The 17,994-nt window shown below is 25.5% G+C and overlaps 1 protein-coding gene across 4 annotated transcripts in view; it reads right to left on the reverse strand.

Annotated features, from left to right (window-relative positions):
• Positions 1-7,401: 7,401 nt before the first annotated feature.
• The window catches only part of Sxl (Sex lethal), a 153,918-nt gene continuing 143,325 nt past the window's right edge, over positions 7,402-17,994 (reverse strand). For all 4 annotated transcript variants that reach the window (XM_075301335.1, XM_075301333.1, XM_075301336.1 and 1 more), the window contains exon 8: positions 7,402-7,644. In XM_075301335.1, coding sequence (XP_075157450.1) covers positions 7,577-7,644 — 68 coding nt within the window. In that variant the 3' untranslated portion in view covers positions 7,402-7,576. The remainder of the gene's footprint in view (positions 7,645-17,994) is intronic.

Here is a 17,994-nt window from a genome sequence, read left to right on the forward strand (position 1 = left end):
TTTTCTGTAAATAACATAGATTTGACCCATTTGAAGAGTCATCTAATTCACAAAGGTTAGGTTAGGTTAGGTTATGTGGCAGCCCGATTTATCAAGCTCACTTAGACTATTCAGTCCATTGTGATACCACAGTGGTGAACTTCTCTCTTATCACTGAGTGCTGCCCGATTCCATGTTAAGCTCAATGACAAGGGACCTCCTTTTTATAGCCGAGTCCGAACGGCGTTCCACATTCCAGTGAAACCACTTAGAGAAGCTTTGAAACCCTCAGAAATGTCACCAGCATTACTGAGGTGGGATAATCCACCGCTGAAAAACTTGTTGGTGTTCGGTCGTAGCAGGAATCGAACCCACGACCTTGTGTATGCAAGGCGGGCATGCTAACCATTGCACCACGGTGGCTCCCTAATTCACAAATAAAATGTATTATATACTTTTCCATTTGTGGTGTTTTTGCGTTCTAAATTGCAAACAAAAAAGCAGCTGCAACAGCTGATCGGCAACGGCTGCGCAACAAAATCAATGTTGCGCAGCAGTTGCAGCGCAACACTGCGTTTCCGAAAAGGCCCTTCCTGTGTAGTTAAAATGAAGAATATCTTGCCACAGAAAAAATTTCACGAAAATGTTTTCCAATTAAAATTTTAATTGAGTTTTAAATAATATTCTATTAAAATTTTAATTGAATCAACAAATTTTTTAATTGAAACAAAAATCAATCACAAAATTAATAGTATCAATAAATTTTTCAATTGGATCAATTAATTTTTTAATTGATACTATCATTTCTGTGCTTGAAGACATTTCAATTAAAAAATTAATTGGATCAATTAATTCCATGATTGAATCAGAAAATTATGTGTGTGGGAGGGCATTTTTGGAAGTGCTTTTAAAGTTGTGCCTTTAGAAGAATTTTTTGCTGGGACGTTTTGACCTGTACTGGGACTGGTCTATACACACACCAGAAACTAGTCCTGTACCAGTACTGGGGTTAATTTAATTCCCGTAGAGTTTTCGGTATAATAAAATTACCTTCTTATGCTTGAGAAGTAAATTTTCTGTAAATAATGCCTTTTTGACACATTTCGAAAATAAAAAATAAAAAAAAAAATATTTGCTCTATATATATATTTTTTTTTACTAACACTAAAGAAGTATCCAGCAGCGCCTCTACTGGAGAATTACGCCACTTTAATTAACCCACACCCATTCCCTTCATCTAGAAAATTCAAAATTCTACCCAAATCCTGTACCAGTACTGGGGTTAATTTAATTCCCGTAGAGTTTTCGGTATAATAAAATTACCTTCTTATGCTTGAGAAGTAAATTTTCTGTAAATAATGCCTTTTTGACACATTTCGAAAATAAAAAATAAAAAAATACTTTGCTATATATATTTTTTTTTACTAACACTAAAGAAGTATCCAGCAGCGCCTCTACTGGAGAATTACGCCACGTTAATTAACCCACACCCATTCCCTTCATCTAGAAAATTCAAAATTCTACCCAAATCCTGAAAAATTCGAAATTTTTAATATTTCCATACAAAAATGCGATTGAAGTTGAAGAATTAATAAATTAATTGATACAATTAACTTTTTAATCAAATTCGGAAGACTAAGTCAGTTAAAAAAGTGATGGAATTTTATTCCAAACAATCAATGTTTTAATCAAAATAAAAACACAAAGTCAGTTAACAAATTAATTGAAAATAGTTACCTTTTTTAAATTAAAAAAATAATTAATTTTTGCAATTAACATCAACAACATTTTTAATTAAATCAATGAAAACAAAAAATGAATTGAAATTAGCTAATGAAATCAATTAATTTTTTATCACGAATTTTTTGTTATTGCCAATTAAAACTGTGATTGATACTATCATTTTTGTGAGTGAAGACATTACAATTAAAAAATTATTTGGATCAATTAATTTCGTGATTGAATAAGAAAATAATTTTTTGTTTAATTTAAAAATTCGTGATCACCCCTAGAAAATCCAAAATTCCACCCAAACACTGAAGAACTCGAAATTTTTATATGAAAAACTTTATTTGCTTATATCTTCTAAACTATGCGTGCTAAGCGAAAACGACCTTATTCAAAAATTCAACCCAAATGCTGAAAAATTAGAAATTCTTATGTGGAAAATTTCTTTTGCTCAAATACTCTAAACTATGCGTCTTAGAGCAAAAAGGATCTTAATTCGTGATCACCCCTAAAAAATCCAAAATTATACTCAATCCTTAAAAATTCGAAATTTTTATATGCAAGTCCGTTTCCTCCAAAAAAATATATATAAAAAATATGTTAAAATGGCAAAAAAGAATATCTGCAAAGCACATTTTTTTTTAAACTGCGTTATGATGTTTTAAATTCAACAAAATTGATTTCGTAGAATTAGCTCAAAAGCTAATTATAAGAGGTAAGAGTTTTTTTCTGCTTGTATCTTAAAAGATACAGTGCGCATTTAAGGGTTAATTCGTAATCACCCGCAGAAAATCCCAAATTACACCCAATTCCTATTCGCTATATGCGTCATAGAGCAAAAACGGGCCTTAATTCGGCTTTCATCCACCGCTCTTGATCACTCCAGTAACACTTCGTTGTCTCTGCAATCGATTAACAGACTTTACAAATTAAAAAGAAAATCTAATTAAATTTATATATAAGTTCCATAAATGATCCTTTGGAATACCCCCTGGAAGTGACAACCCTGTGGTTTGAGATTTAGATATAGCTTCCATATGTACACAGAAAAAACATCATCAAAAATTTTCCAATTCAAATTTTAATTGATTCAGTTAAAAATTTAATTGGTTCAAAAAAAAAAATTAATTGAAACAAAAATTAATTGAAATAATTAATTGTTTAATTGACTTTGGCTTCCATATCTACACAGAAAAAACATCATCAACATTTTTCCAATTCAAATTTTAATTGATTCAGTTAAAAATTTAATTGGTAAAAAAAAAAAAAAATAATTGAAATAATTAATTTTTTAATTGACTTTGGTGATTGATACACAAGTAAGTTTTGGATTCAATTACCAAATTTATTGATCGAATTAATATTGAATTGAAATGTTTTCAATCACAGACATGATAGCACATAGAATTTTCATGAAAATTTTTCCAATTAAAGTCTTAATTGATTTTGAAAAAATATTCAATTAAAAATTTAAAATTCTTTAAATGAAACAAAAATCAATCACAAAAATTAATAGTATCAATTAATTTTTTAATTGGATCAATTGATTTCTTAATTGATACTATCACTTCTGTGATAGCAGACATTTCCATTAAAAAAGTAATTGGATCAATTAACTTCGTGATTGAATCGGAAAAAAATTTTTGAGTGTATCAATCACCAATTCAATTAAAAAAAATAATTGATCCAATTAAAAAATTAATTTAATTAATTAAAAAAAATGTTGAATCAATTAAATTTTTCATTGAAATGCTTTAAATCACATACATGATAGTATCAATCACCAAAGTCAATTAAAAAATTAATTGATATTATTAATTCTTGTGATTGATTTTTGTATTAATTAAAACAATTTTTTGAATCAATTAAATTTTTAATAGAATATTTTTTAAAACTCAATTAAGACTTTAATTGGAACAATTCTCGTGAAATTTTTTTCTGCATATAATTATTTATTAACAATTATTTTAACTTTAGATGGAATATACTTTTTGTATCTTTCATACGATTTTTTTTTCAATTTTTCTATTAAAATTATAATTTAATTAATAAAAAAAAAATTTGAATCAATTAAATTTTTAATTGAAATGTCTTCAATCACAAACATGATAGTATCAATCACCAAAGTCAATTAAAAAAAAAATTGATATTATTCTTGTGATTGATTTTTGTTTTTATAAAAAAATTTTTTGAATCAATAAAATTTTTAATTGAATATTTTTGAAAATTCAAATAAAATTTTTATTGGAAATATTTTGGGGAACATTTTTTCTGTGTACTATAATTTCTGGCATTGAAGACATTACAATTAAAACTTAATTGGATAAATTAACCCTCTAATGCCCAATCCCGCCTTTAGGCGGTCTTCATTAAATAAGGAAGCTTTTAGTAAAACACACCTTACGACAACAAAAAAGGGTAAAATAAAAAGAAAACTTAGTTGAAACTGGGGCCAAATCACCACATTCGTCATCGAGTTCTGTTTCGTATAGAGAAACATTTCGATCGCATTAAATTTTTGGATCACCGCATTCGATCGAAATTTATTTTGTCTACTACACTTTTTTTTACATTGCTGTAAACATATGGTAATAAGAAATTGGAAGAGAGTAGAATTTCAAAATATTTTTTTGTTATCAAATTAGGGTATTTCTGAGATATTTATATTGTTTTTGTGTGTTGAAATATATGTGTAAATATAAATTATGAATCCAAGTGTTTTTTGGTTTTCCTCGTCTTCGGCTTCAGAGGATGAGTACAAAGGGGCATTAATAAGGAAAAATATTCGTGACAAAAGCAGTCCTTTAGCATTGCCTGTGGTTCTATTTTGAAGTGAGTGTTTTTAACATCCATAGATTTAAAAAGAGTTCTTGAAAAAATAAGTTTTTTTGAAGCGGCTACTGAGCATTCCTTTCTTTGATCCGTTTCCCTAAATGCAAGTAATATTATATTTTATTAAATGTATTTTGCCAGAATAGAATAATAATTACATTTTCACCAACTTTTTTCTATTTGTTTACCTTTTTTCTGCTTAAAAATCACCACATACTTCGTTTTCGATAGCATGCTACCTATCGTGTTCAACTTCGAGTAGAAACAATTCGATAACGACTGCGGTGATCCGCGTAAACTACATACGATGACGAAGTACTCGATTTCGACTGCGGTGATTTGGCCCCTGTTCAAGAGGCTTTGCTGAATATTATCGTATAAAATTTTTATACCATCCATCATAGGAAGGGGGTATATTAACTTTGTCATTCCGTTTGTAACACATCGAAATATTGCTCTAAGACCCCATAAAGTATATATATTCTGGGTCGTGGTGAAATTCTGAGTCGATCTAAGCATGTCCGTCCGTCCGTCCGTCTGTTGAAATCATGCTAACTTCCGAACGAAACAAGCTATCGACTTGAAACTTGGCACAAGTAGTTGTTATCGATGTAGGTCGGATGGTATTGAAAATGGGCCATATCGGTCCACTTTTACGTATAGCCCCCATATAAAGGGACCTTCAGATTTGGCTTGTGGAGCCTCTAACAGAAGCATAATTCATCCGATCCGGCTGAAATTTGGTACATGGTGTTGGTATATGGTCTCTAACAACCATGCAAAAATTGGTCCACATCGGTCCATAATTATATATAGCCCCCATATAAACCGATCCCCAGATTTGTCTTGCGGAGCCTAAAAGAGAAGCAAATTTCATTCGATCCGGGTGAAATTTGGTACATGGTGTTGGTATATGGTCTCTAACAACCATGCAAAAATTGGTCCACATCGGTCCATAATTATATATAGCCCCCATATAAACCGATCCCCAGATTTGGCTTGCGGAGCCTCAAAGAGAAGAAAATTTCATCCGATCCGGCTGAAATTTGGTACATGATGTTGGTATATGGTCTCTAACAACCATGCAAAAATTGGTTCACATCGGTCCATAATTATATATAGCCCCCATATAAACCGATCCCCAGATTTGGCTTGCGGAGCCTCAAAGAGAAGAAAATTTCATCCGATCCGGCTGAAATTTGGTACATGATGTTGGTATATGGTCTCTAACAACCATGCAAAAATTGGTTCACATCGGTTCATAATTATATATAGCCCCCATATAAACCGATCCCCAGATTTGGCTTGCGAAGTCTCCAAGAGAAGTAAATTTCATCCAAGCCGGTTGTAATTTGGAACATGGTGTTAGTATATGATCTTTAACAACCGTGCCAGAATTGGTCCATATCGGTCCATAATTTGACCTCCAGAGCCTCTTGGAAGAGCAAAATTCATCCGATCCGGTTCAAATTAGGAACGCGGTGTTAGTATATGGTCGCTAACAACCATACCAAAATTGGTCCAATCACACAAAAATTGGTCCATATCGGTTCATAATCATGGTTGCCACTAGAGCCAAAAATAATCTACCAAAATTTTATTTCTATAGAAAATTTTGTCAAAATTTTATTTCTAGAGAAAATTTTTTTAAAATTTTATTCGGTTCATAATAAAATTTTCATCATTTTCAAAATTTTATTTCTATAGAAAATTTTGTCAAAATTTTATTTCTATAGAAAATGTTCAAATTTTATTCGGTTCATAATCATGGTTGCCACTCGAGTCACAAATAAACTACCAAGATTTTATTTCTATAGAAAATTTTGTCAAACGTTTATTTCTATAGAAAATTTTGTTAAAATTTTATTTCTGTAGAAATTTTTGTCAAAATTTTCTTTCTATAGAATATTTTGTCAAAATTTTTATTTCTATAGAAAATTTTGTGAAAATTTTATTTCTATAGAAAATTTTGTTAAAATTTTATTTCTGTAGAAAATTTTGTCAAAATTTTATGTCTATGTTTGTCAAACTGAATTAGATACGTATTGGATCGATCTTTTTTGATTTAATATATACCACGTATGGACTTACATACAATTTAGAAGATGGTGTTAGGAGGTTTTAACATACCTTGCCATCGGCAAGCGTTACCTCAACTTAAGTAATTCGATTCTGGATGGCAGTGTTTACAAGAAGTTTCTACGCAATCCATGATGGAGGGTACATAAGCTTCGGCCTGGCCGAACTTTCGGCCGTATATACTTGTTTTGTTTAGTTTTCTTGCTTTTGTGTTGTTAACATTAAATATTTAATCAGCTGGCCAGAATATAGGGGCATTAGAGGGTTAGGTTCGTGCTAATATTTTTTTTATTTTAAAAATATTTTTTGTATAGCATGAATTTCTTGGAACATTTATTTCAAATCCCTTTGAAACTGAAAAACACCTTACAAGAAAACAATATATAAACAGAATTAAAAAAAAAATAAATCAATTTCCAGTCTTTATTTTATATAAACTATAAAAAAAAAATAAAGAAAAATAAAAGAAATAATTCAACCAAGTTAATGAAAAATAAAAATAATCAAAAATTGGGAGGGTCTATAACAACAAGTAAATATATATCCCTATTTTTTTGCTTTTTTGTTTAATAGGCTTAAATCAAATTTTTAGTCTTTTATGTAGAATAGGAAAACAAACGAACAACATAAATTTCTTAGTAATTTACATTAGAATACTTTTTACAAAAAATACATACATAAAAATTTTATGTATGTAGCATTTTAGTTGTTTTTTTTTTCAAATTTTTCAATTTATGCAATAAGTAAATAAAACAAAAAAAAAATTATAAAACATAACTCATGTAAAGATTAAACTATTATTATATAATTAAAATATTATATATAGATAAATTAAACCTAAGCGCATTATACAAGTTTATTTATATATATTGTTTTTTTTTTATGTATATAAGTAGTATGTAATACTAAGTAAATTATTAATTTTAAAAACTATTATTTACACTAAGGTATGGCTGAATTATAAGTAGGGATAATGATAGGATTTATTGCGATAAAAACCATCCAGAAGTCCAGAATAATTATACGCTGCAATAGGGTTAAGACATAGTAGATTCCAGCCAGGGCAGAGTTGAAGAAACGCGAAAGCATGAAAAAGAGAAAAAATTACAGATTATTTTAGGGTTTTTTATTTAATTAAACAAAAAAAAAACATTTTTGGTTTTTAGTATCTTTGATGTTTCGTTATGTATATAAATGTAGGGTTCGGTTTTTTTGTAATTGGGAATTCTTTTTTTTTAACATTTGAAATATTTTTAATAAATTTCGAATTTAGATATATGATGACAATATATATGCCTGGGGATGGATGATTACAAATACAAAAGACATTTGAAAGGATATATTAAATTTTCTACATACATGTTAAACTATAAATAATACTGTCATAAATTAAATAAAATCAATTATAAACCCATATCATTAATGGGTTCGTAGAATACTCTGTAAAGCCGTGTAAGCAGCTCTATCACAGCAAAAAAAAATTACTTCAATTACAAAATTAATTTATTTATTTATTACTTAATTTATTATAATTACAAATTATAATAAACTTAGTTATACGGGTATTAGCAACTATAGGGTATCGGCCTAACAAAGTTAATTGATCCATTTAACTCTTTAACCCTTTCACTACCGATGTCCACTTAGAAGGACATTCGAAAAATACACCAAATTCTATTTTCCCACTTAGTTTCGATTTATTTTTTATTTATTATTTTTTCCTCACAGTTTGAAAGATATTATAGGCCAAATAGCGCTTATTGTCGTAAGGCCATTTGGTCACAATTCAAGAAACAAGTTTTCAGAACACGCTCATATAGCTCTTGAAGTAATTGAGGTAGGTTTTCAAAATGACATTTTTTGTTGTACATGCTGTTAGTACAAGTAAAAACAGAAGAAAAATTAACGTTTTTATCCTTAGGTTTATTTCGGTAGTGAAAGGGTTAATTGAAACTGCTTCATTCACGTAAATGGTCGTATCAATTACAGAATTAATTGGAAATTCAAAATATTCTTGATTAAAACAATTAATTGATTTTTTTAAATAGGTAATAAATTATTTATTGTACACAAAAAAATTCTGATTCAATCACATAATTAATTCATCCAATTAAGTTTTTAATTGAAATGTCTTCAATCACAAACATAATAGTATCAATTAAAAAATTAATTGAAAGTCAATTAAAAAATTATTTGATCCAATTAAAAAATTAATTGATACTATTAATTTTAGTGATTGATATTTGTTTCGTTTAAAAAAATTGTTGATTCAATTAAATTTTTAATAGAATATTTTTTAAAACTAAATTAAGACTTTAATTGGAACAATTTTCCTGAAATTTTTTTCTGCATATAATTATTTATTAACAATTATTTCAACTTTAGATGGAATATACTTTTTGTATCTTTCGTACGATTTTTTTTTTCAATTTTTCTATTAAAATTATATTTGGATTTTTTTAAAGTTATATTTGAAAATAGTTTTTTATACCCTTCACCATAGGATGGGGGTATATTTATTAACTTTGTCATTCCGTTTGTAACACATCGAAATATTGTTCTAAGACCCCATAAAGTATATATATTGTAAGTGGTGGTGAAATTCGGAGTCGATTTGAACATGTCCGTCCGTCCATCTGTTGAAATCACGCGAACTTCCCAAGGAAACAAGCTATCGACTTTAAACTTGACATAAATAGTTGCTATTGATGTAGGTCGGATGGTATTGCAAGTGGGCCATATTGGACCATTTTTACGTATAGCTCCCATATAAACCGACCCCCAGATTTGGCTTGCCGAGCCTCTTAGAGAAAAACAATTAGTAGTATTAGTATATAGTCTCTATCAGCCATGCACAAATTGGTCCATATCGGTTCATAATTATATATAGCCCCCATATAAACCGATTCATAGATTTGACCTCCGGAGCCTCTTGGAGGAGCAAAATTCACCCGATCTGGTTGAAATTTGGAACGTGGTGTTAGCATATGGCCCCTAACAACCATGCCAAAATTGGTCCATATCGGTCCATAATTATATATAGCCCCCATATAAACCGATCCCTAGATTTGACCTACGGAGCCTCTTGGACGAGCAAAATTCATCCTATCCGGTTGAAATGTGGAACGAGGTGTTAGTATATGGTCTCAAACAACCATGCAAAAATTGGAATATATCGATCCATAATTATATATAGCCCCCATATAAACCGATCCCCAGATTTGAACTCCGGAGCATCTGGGAGGGGCAAAATTCATCCGATTCTGTTGAAATGAGGTACGTGGTGTTAGTATATGGTCTCTAACAGCCATGCAAAAATTGGTCCATAGCGGTCCATAATTATATATAGCCCCGATATAAATCGATCCCCAGATTTGAACTCCGGAGTCTCTTGGAGGAGCAAAATTGATCCGATTCGGTTGAAATGTGGAACGTGGTGTTAGAATATGGTCTAAAATAACCATGCAAAAATTGGTCCATATCGGTCCATAATTATATATAGCCCCCATATAAACCAATCACCAGATTTGAACTTCGGAGCCTCTTGGAGGAGCAAAATTCATCCGATCCAGTTGAAATTTTGTACGTGGTGTTAGTATATGATATCTAACAACCCTGCAAAAATTGGTATATATCGATCCGATATAAATCGATCCCCAGATTTGACCTCCCGAACCTCTTGAAGGAGCAAAATTTATCTAATCTCTAACTACCATGCAAAAATTGGTCCATCATATCGGTCCATAATTATATATAGCCCCCATATAAACCGATCCCTAGATTTGAGCTCCGGAGCCTCTTGGAGGAGCAAAATTCATCCGATCCGGTTGAAATTTGGAACGTGGTGTTAGTATATGGTCTCAAACAACCATGTAAAAATTGGTCTATAGTTATATATAGCCACAAAAGTTGGTGCATGTCGTTTCATAATCATGGTCGCCACTCGAGCCAAAAATAATCTACCAAAATTTTATTTCTATAGAAAATTTTGTCAAAATTTTATTTGTATAGAAAATTTTGTCAACATTTTATTTCCATAGAAAATTTTGTAATCATTTTATTTCTATTGAAAATTTGTCAAAAATTTATTTCTATAGAAAATTTTGTCAACATTTTATTTCTATAGAAAATTTTGTCAAAATTTTATTTCCATAGAAAATTTTGTCAAAATTTTATTTTTGTAGAAAATTTTGACAAAATTTTATTTCTATAGAAAATTTCGTCAAGATTTTATTTCTATAGAAAATTTTGTCAAAATTTTATATCTATAGAAAATTTTATTTCTATAGAAAATTTTGTCAAAATTTTATTTCTATAGAAAATTTTGTCACAATTTTATTTCTACAGAAAATTTTGTAAAAATTTTTATTTCTATAGAAAATTTTGTCAAAATTTTATGTCTATAGAAAATTTTGTCAAAATTTTATTTCTATAGAAAATTTTGTCAAAATTTTTTTTCTATAGAAAATTTCGTCAAAATTTTATTTCTATAGAAAATTTTGTCAAGATTTTATTTCTATAGAAAATTGTGTCAATATTTTATTTCTATAGAAAATTGTGTAAAAATTTTATTTCCATAGAAAATTTTGTCAAAATTTTATTTCTATAGAAAATTTTGTCAAAATTGTATTTCTATAGAAAATTTTGTCAAAATGTTATTTCTATAGAAAATTTTGTCAAAATTTTATTTCTATAGAAATTTTTGTCAAAATTTTATTTCTATAGAAAATTTTGTCAAAATTTTATTTCTATAGAAAATTTTGTCAAAATTTTATTTTTATAGAAAATTTTGTCAAAATTTTATTTCTATAGAAAAATTTTTCAAAATTTTATTTCTATATTTTGTGTAAAGCGCAAGCAACTTTTAGGAGTATATAGCTTCGGATTACTGGCGGATCTGGAAAAAGTTAACTTAAGCAGTCTGATAATGTTTTTGGAACAATCAGGTTGGTTCAGCGAAGAAAAATAATCGAGAAGGTTCAGCGGTTAAAACTAGAAGTGCCCATATGTAATAGGTACTTTTAGTTAACGTGGTATCACAATGGACTGAATAGTCTAAGTGAGCCTGAATCTTAATCGGGCTGCCACTTTAACCTAACCTAACCTAACCTATTTCTATAGAAAATTTTGTCAAAATTTTATTTCTATAGAAAATTTTGCCAACATTTTATTGCTGTAGAAAATGTTGTCAAAATTTTATTTCTATAGAAAATTTTGTCAAAATTTTATTTCTGTAGAAAATTTTGTCAAAATTATATTTTTATAGAAAATTTTGTAAAAATTTTATTTCTATAGAAAATTTTGTAAAAATTTTATTTCTATAGAAAATTTTGTCAACATTTTATTTCTATAGAAAAATTTGTCAAGATTTTATTTCTATAGAAAATTTTGTCAAAATTTTATTTCCATAGAAAATTTTGTCAAAATTGTATATCTATAGAAAATTTTGTCAAAATTTTATTTCTATAGAAAATTGTGTAAAATTTTTATATCTATAGAAAATCTATGAAAATTTTGTCAAAATTTTATTTCTATAGAAAATTTTGTCAAAATTTTATTTCCATAGAAAATTTTGTCAAAATTTTATTTCTATAGAAAATTTTGTCAAAATTGTATTTCTATAGAAAATGTTGTCAAAATTAATTGCTATAGAAAATTTTGCCAAAATTTTATATCTATAGAAAATTTTGTCAATATTTTATTTCTATAGAAAATTTTGTCAATATTTTATTTCTATAGAAATTTTTTTCAAAATTTTATTTCTATAGAAAATTTTGTCAAAATTTTATTTCTATATAAAAATTTGTCAAAATTTTATTTCAATAGAAAATTTTGTCAAAATTTTATTTCTATAGAAAATTTTGTCAAACTGAATTATATACGTATTTAATTGGATTTTTTTTTGTGTAGTATATACCACGTATTGACTAAAATTGGCTCAGAAGCGATGAATTTAACATGGGCTTGCCATAGGATGGATCAGCAGCCGTTGCAAATAATTTGCATCACTTCTTAAGGTGTGATTCGAATTCAGTGCTTTTGGATATGAATTTTAAAGTTTTGCCTTTAGAACTTCCAATTTTTTTGCTGGGTGTTAATGTTAATTGAAATAACAATCTCGTTGTGATACTTTGCTTTCCGGTGGTCCTATGAATCTAAATCTCAACCGATTTTCATACTAAATAAGGATACATTTTAAGCTTTATCAAATCAATGTAAAACTCCCCAGAAGCCAGGGCCATATGAGTGTAGAAGCACCACATTTTGTCAGTATCTAATATAGCCCCAGAAGCTACTGGGAGAAGTCTAGAAAAAAAATGTTACGACAGAAAGAATGCAGTTAATTTTTTTGGAAAAATTTGGTATTTTGTGAAATACCAAATTGTGGAGTCTACAACTTTTAATCTAAAATACATAGGTACACATTTTTTTTGTAAAAAGCGTAGAATTTTGTAAGGACCGTTGGCGATTCTGTTTTTTTTTACAAAATTGATCGAATTAAAAACAATGTCGATAGGAAACCTTCAATAAATTACTAATGTACATATTAAAAATTGGATTATTAAATACCTATTTGAAAAAAAAATATGGGAATATTTTATTGGTAAAAAATCGGAAAGAATTCGCTTTCGTTTTTATGAATATGAGTTCTTATGGTATTTACTTTGATTTATATGGAATCTTTCAAATGTCTTATACTTATCACTAAGGCATATTAAAGTATTAAATTCAATAAGATAACCAATGGTTTATAAATAAATATTAAAGGCAAAACCAGTTAGCCTTACATAAATTAAAAAAAAAAAAATAAATCAAAAAGTTATTACCACCTTGCATATAGCATATAATTTAAATAAATATAAAATAAAAATATAAAATTTAGGAGTACACCAATGATTGATATATACCATGCATATAAGCAAAAAGCTTATTTTGAATTTAAATATTCATATTTTTTTTCTTTCGTTTTTCATTTTTTTTTAATCCATGGTTTCTTCACAAAAAAAAATACTATATACTATATTACATTTATAGTGTGTGTTTTCTTATATCAGAAAAAAAAAATAAAAAAAATCTTATATATGTAATTACAATACAAAAAAAAAAAACAACAAAAAATTGGCAATTCTCACCTCAAATATGGAAATAACTTTAAAGTTTTACACATTTTCATTTGATAGCTGTTTATTAAAAAAAAAATAAAAAAATTAATTTTCATTTAATTATTAAGAGGACCGATATTATCTCATGGGAAGATTGTTACGGGGAGACATCATTTATGAATTCAGAATATCGGTTGGCGTATACTTACCACGCCCACCATTTCATTTTATGGGGATACAATATAGCTAGAAGAAGAATAAAAAAAAACAACAAAAACAAAAAAAATATGCTTCCCGTTGAAAATGATTTATTTTTGTTTTTCGAATCCATTTTATTTTGGATATAGTTTTTTTTACCCACAGCATTTTAAGCAGAAAAAAATTTCAACACACACTTGAAAAAAAAAAAAACAAAAAAAAATTTTTTGTGGATTTTTGGTTTTTAAGAAACTGTTTATTTCTACATTTCTACAGAAACTTTAGTAATTTAATTATATATAATTGTAATCCGTTTTACTTTTAAAATGTTTACGTTTTTTTTTTTATATATATTTTTAGGTGTATATATAAGAAATATAATTATTTTGTAATGATTTTAATCTAAATATAACATTTGTGTATGCATATATTTTGAATTATGATTTGATGCGACCAAGTTCTAAAATCAGAAATCAGACCAGAGGATACAAAGTAATTGCATATTGGATTTAATGAACTTCTCGAGAAATGATTTATATTAAAAATCATAAAAAAATAGGTTAATTAAATAATGTTTTAATCAAAATAAAAATCTGTCACATATATTAACCGCGACAATTTTTTTTTTTAATTTTTGTTTGTATTATTTTTAATTTTTTTGTATTATTAAACCAAAAGAAAAATTTATTTAATTAAAAGTTAACCAAATAGATGATTTATAGGTTCAATCAATTGTGCTCAATTTTCCTAACCCTCAAATGCAATATCTTTTGATACACAGATAAAATATCACCAAAATTTTGTCCAATTAGAATTTTATTTGAATTTAAAAAATATTCAATTATAAATTTAATTGATTCCACTATTTATAAAATAAAACAAACATCACAAAAATTATTTATATCAATTAATTTTTCATTAGACGATGGTGATTGACTATCACGTTTGGGATTGAAGGAATTTCATTGAAAAATTAAATGAAACAATTAATTTCGCAATTGAAGAAAAAAAAGTTCTGTGTATATTCCTGGATCACATCATTTAAAGTTTTTATTTTGCCTTATCTCTGTATTTTCCATGAAATCGTTTTTTTTTTATATATATGCTTAAAGTGTTTATTTTTTAATTTAATTGGAATATTATCTTATATATTTTGTATACATCAATATATTTTCATTTAATTACTTCGGTACTTGTATCTATCAAGTACCTGCAATCCTATTTATTGAAATGACGTTGGGCTGCCGCTGCGGGTTGCGAGCACGGTTGTCACAGTTGGTAGAATTCTAAAAAAAAATTCTATAGAAATAAAATTTTGCAAAAATTTTCTATAGAAATAAAATTTTGCAAAAATTTTCTATAGAAATAAATTTTGACATAATTTTCTATAGAAATAAAAATTTGCAAAAATTTTCTATAGAAATTAAATTTTGCAAAAATTTTCTATATAAATAAAATTTTGCAAAAATTTTCTATATAAATAAAATTTTGACAAAATTTTTTATATAAATAAAATTTTGACAAAAAGTTTTTATATAAATAAAATTTTGACAAAAAGTTTTTATATAAATAAAATTTTGACAAAATTTTCTATAGAAATTAAATTTTGACAAAATTTTCTATAGAAATTAAATTTTGAGAAAATTTTCGATAGAAATAAAATTTTGACAAAATGTTCTATATATGTAAAATTTTGACAAAAATTTTTTATATAAATAAAATTTTGCAAAAATTTCTTATAGAAATAAAATTTTGCAAAAATTTTACATAGAAATAAAATTTTGACAAAATTTTCTATAGAGAAAAGTATTGAAAAAAGTTTAAAATTTGCTAAAATTTTCTATAGAAATAAAATTTTGACAAAAATTTTTTATATAAATAAAATTTTGCAAAAATTTCTTATAGAAATAAAATTTTCTATAGAAATAAAATTTTAACAAAATTTTCTATAGAAATAAAATTTTGACAAAATTTTCTATAGAAATAAAATTTTGACAAAATTTTCTATGGAAATAAAATTTTGACAACATTTTCTATAGAAATAAAATTTTGCAAAAATTTTTATATAAATAAAATTTTGCAAAAATTTTTATATAAATAAAATTTTGCAAAAATTTTTTGACAAAATTTTCTATAGAAATAAAATTGTGACAAAATTTTTATATAAATAAAATTTTGACAAAAATTTTCTACAGATATAAAATTTTGCAAAAATTTTCTATAGAATAAAATTTTTACACACTTTTCTATAGAAATAAAATTTTGACAAAAATTTTTTTTTATAAATAAAATTTTGCAAAAATTTCTTATAGAAATAAAATTTTGACAAAATTTTCTATAGAAATAAAATTTTGAAAAAATTTTCTATAGAAATAAAATTTTGAAAAAAAATTCTATAGAAATAAAATTTTGAAAAAATTTTCTATAGAAATAAAATTTTGGCAAAATTTCTATAGAAATAACATTTTGCAAAAATTTTCTATAGAAATAAAATTTTGCAAAAATTTTCTATAGAAATTAAATTTTGACAAACATTTTTTATATAAATAAAATTTTGCAAAAATTTCTTATAGAAATAAAATTTTGACAAAATTTTCTATAGAAATAAAATTTTGACAAAATTTTCTATAATAATAAAATTTTGGCAAAATTTTCTATAGAAATTAAATTTTGCAAAAATTTTCTATAGAAATTAAATTTTGAGAAAATTTTCTATAGAAATACAATTTTGACAAAATTTTTTATATAAATAAAATTTTGCAAAAATTTCTTATAGAAATAAAATTTTGACAAAATTTTCTATAGAAATAAAATTTTGACAAAATTTTCTATAGAAATAAAATTTTGACAAAATTTTCTATAGAAATAAAATTTTGACAAAATTTTCTATAGAAATAAAATTTTGACAAAATTTTCTATAGAAATAAAATTTTGACAAAATTTTCTATAGAAATAAAATTTTGACAAAATTTTCTATAGAAATAAAATTTTCACAAAATTTTCTACAGATATAAAATTTTGCAAAAATTTTCTATAGAAATAAAATGTTGACAAAATTTTCTATAGAAATAAAATTTTGACAAAAATTTTTTATATAAATAAAATTTTGCAAAAATTTCTTATGGAAATAAAATTTTGACAAAATTTCCTATAGAAATAAAATTTTGACAAAATTTCCTATAGAAATAAAATTTTGACAAAATTTTTTTTATAAATAAAATTTTGCAAAAATTTCTTATAGAAATAAAATTTTGACAAAATTTTCTATAGAAATAAAATTTTGAAATAATTTTCTATAGAAATAAAATTTTGAAAAAATTTTCTATAGAAATAAAATTTTGGCACAATTTTCTATAGAAAAAAAATTTTGACAAAATTTTCTATAGAAATAACATTTTGCAAAAATTTTCTATAGAAATAAAATTTTGCAAAAATTTTCTATAGAAATTAAATTTTGACAAACATTTTTTATATAAATAAAATTTTGCAAAAATTTCTTATAGAAATAAAATTTTGACAAAATTTTCTATAGAAATAAAATTTTGACAAAATTTTCTATAAAAATAAAATTTTGACAAAATTTTCTATAGAAATAAAATTTTGCAAAAATTTTCTATAGAAATTAAATTTTGACAAACATTTTTTATATAAATAAAATTTTGACAAAATTTTCTATAGAAATAAAATTTTGACAAAAATTTCTATAGAAATAAAATTTTGACAACATTTTCTATAGAAATAAAATTTTGACAAAATTTTCTATAGATATAAAATTAAAAAAAAAAATCTATAGAAATAAAATGTTGATATAATTTACTATATAAATTTGTTATAAAAATTTTTGACAAATATAGTTTTAAAAAAAGGGTAGGTTTTTTGAATATTTTTTTCTAGACTTAATAAAAAAACTGACATGTGCCGTCACAAAAAAAAAAAATATTTTTTATCTTCAATCACAAAATTAATTGATCCAATTAATTTTTAATTGAAATGTCTTCAATCACAGAAATGATAGTATCAATAATCAAAGTCAATTAAAAAATTAATTGTTCCAATAAAAAAATTAATTGATATA

This window comes from Haematobia irritans, chromosome 3, assembly GCF_050003625.1.
Source record: "Haematobia irritans isolate KBUSLIRL chromosome 3, ASM5000362v1, whole genome shotgun sequence".
NCBI lineage: Eukaryota > Metazoa > Arthropoda > Insecta > Diptera > Muscidae > Haematobia > Haematobia irritans.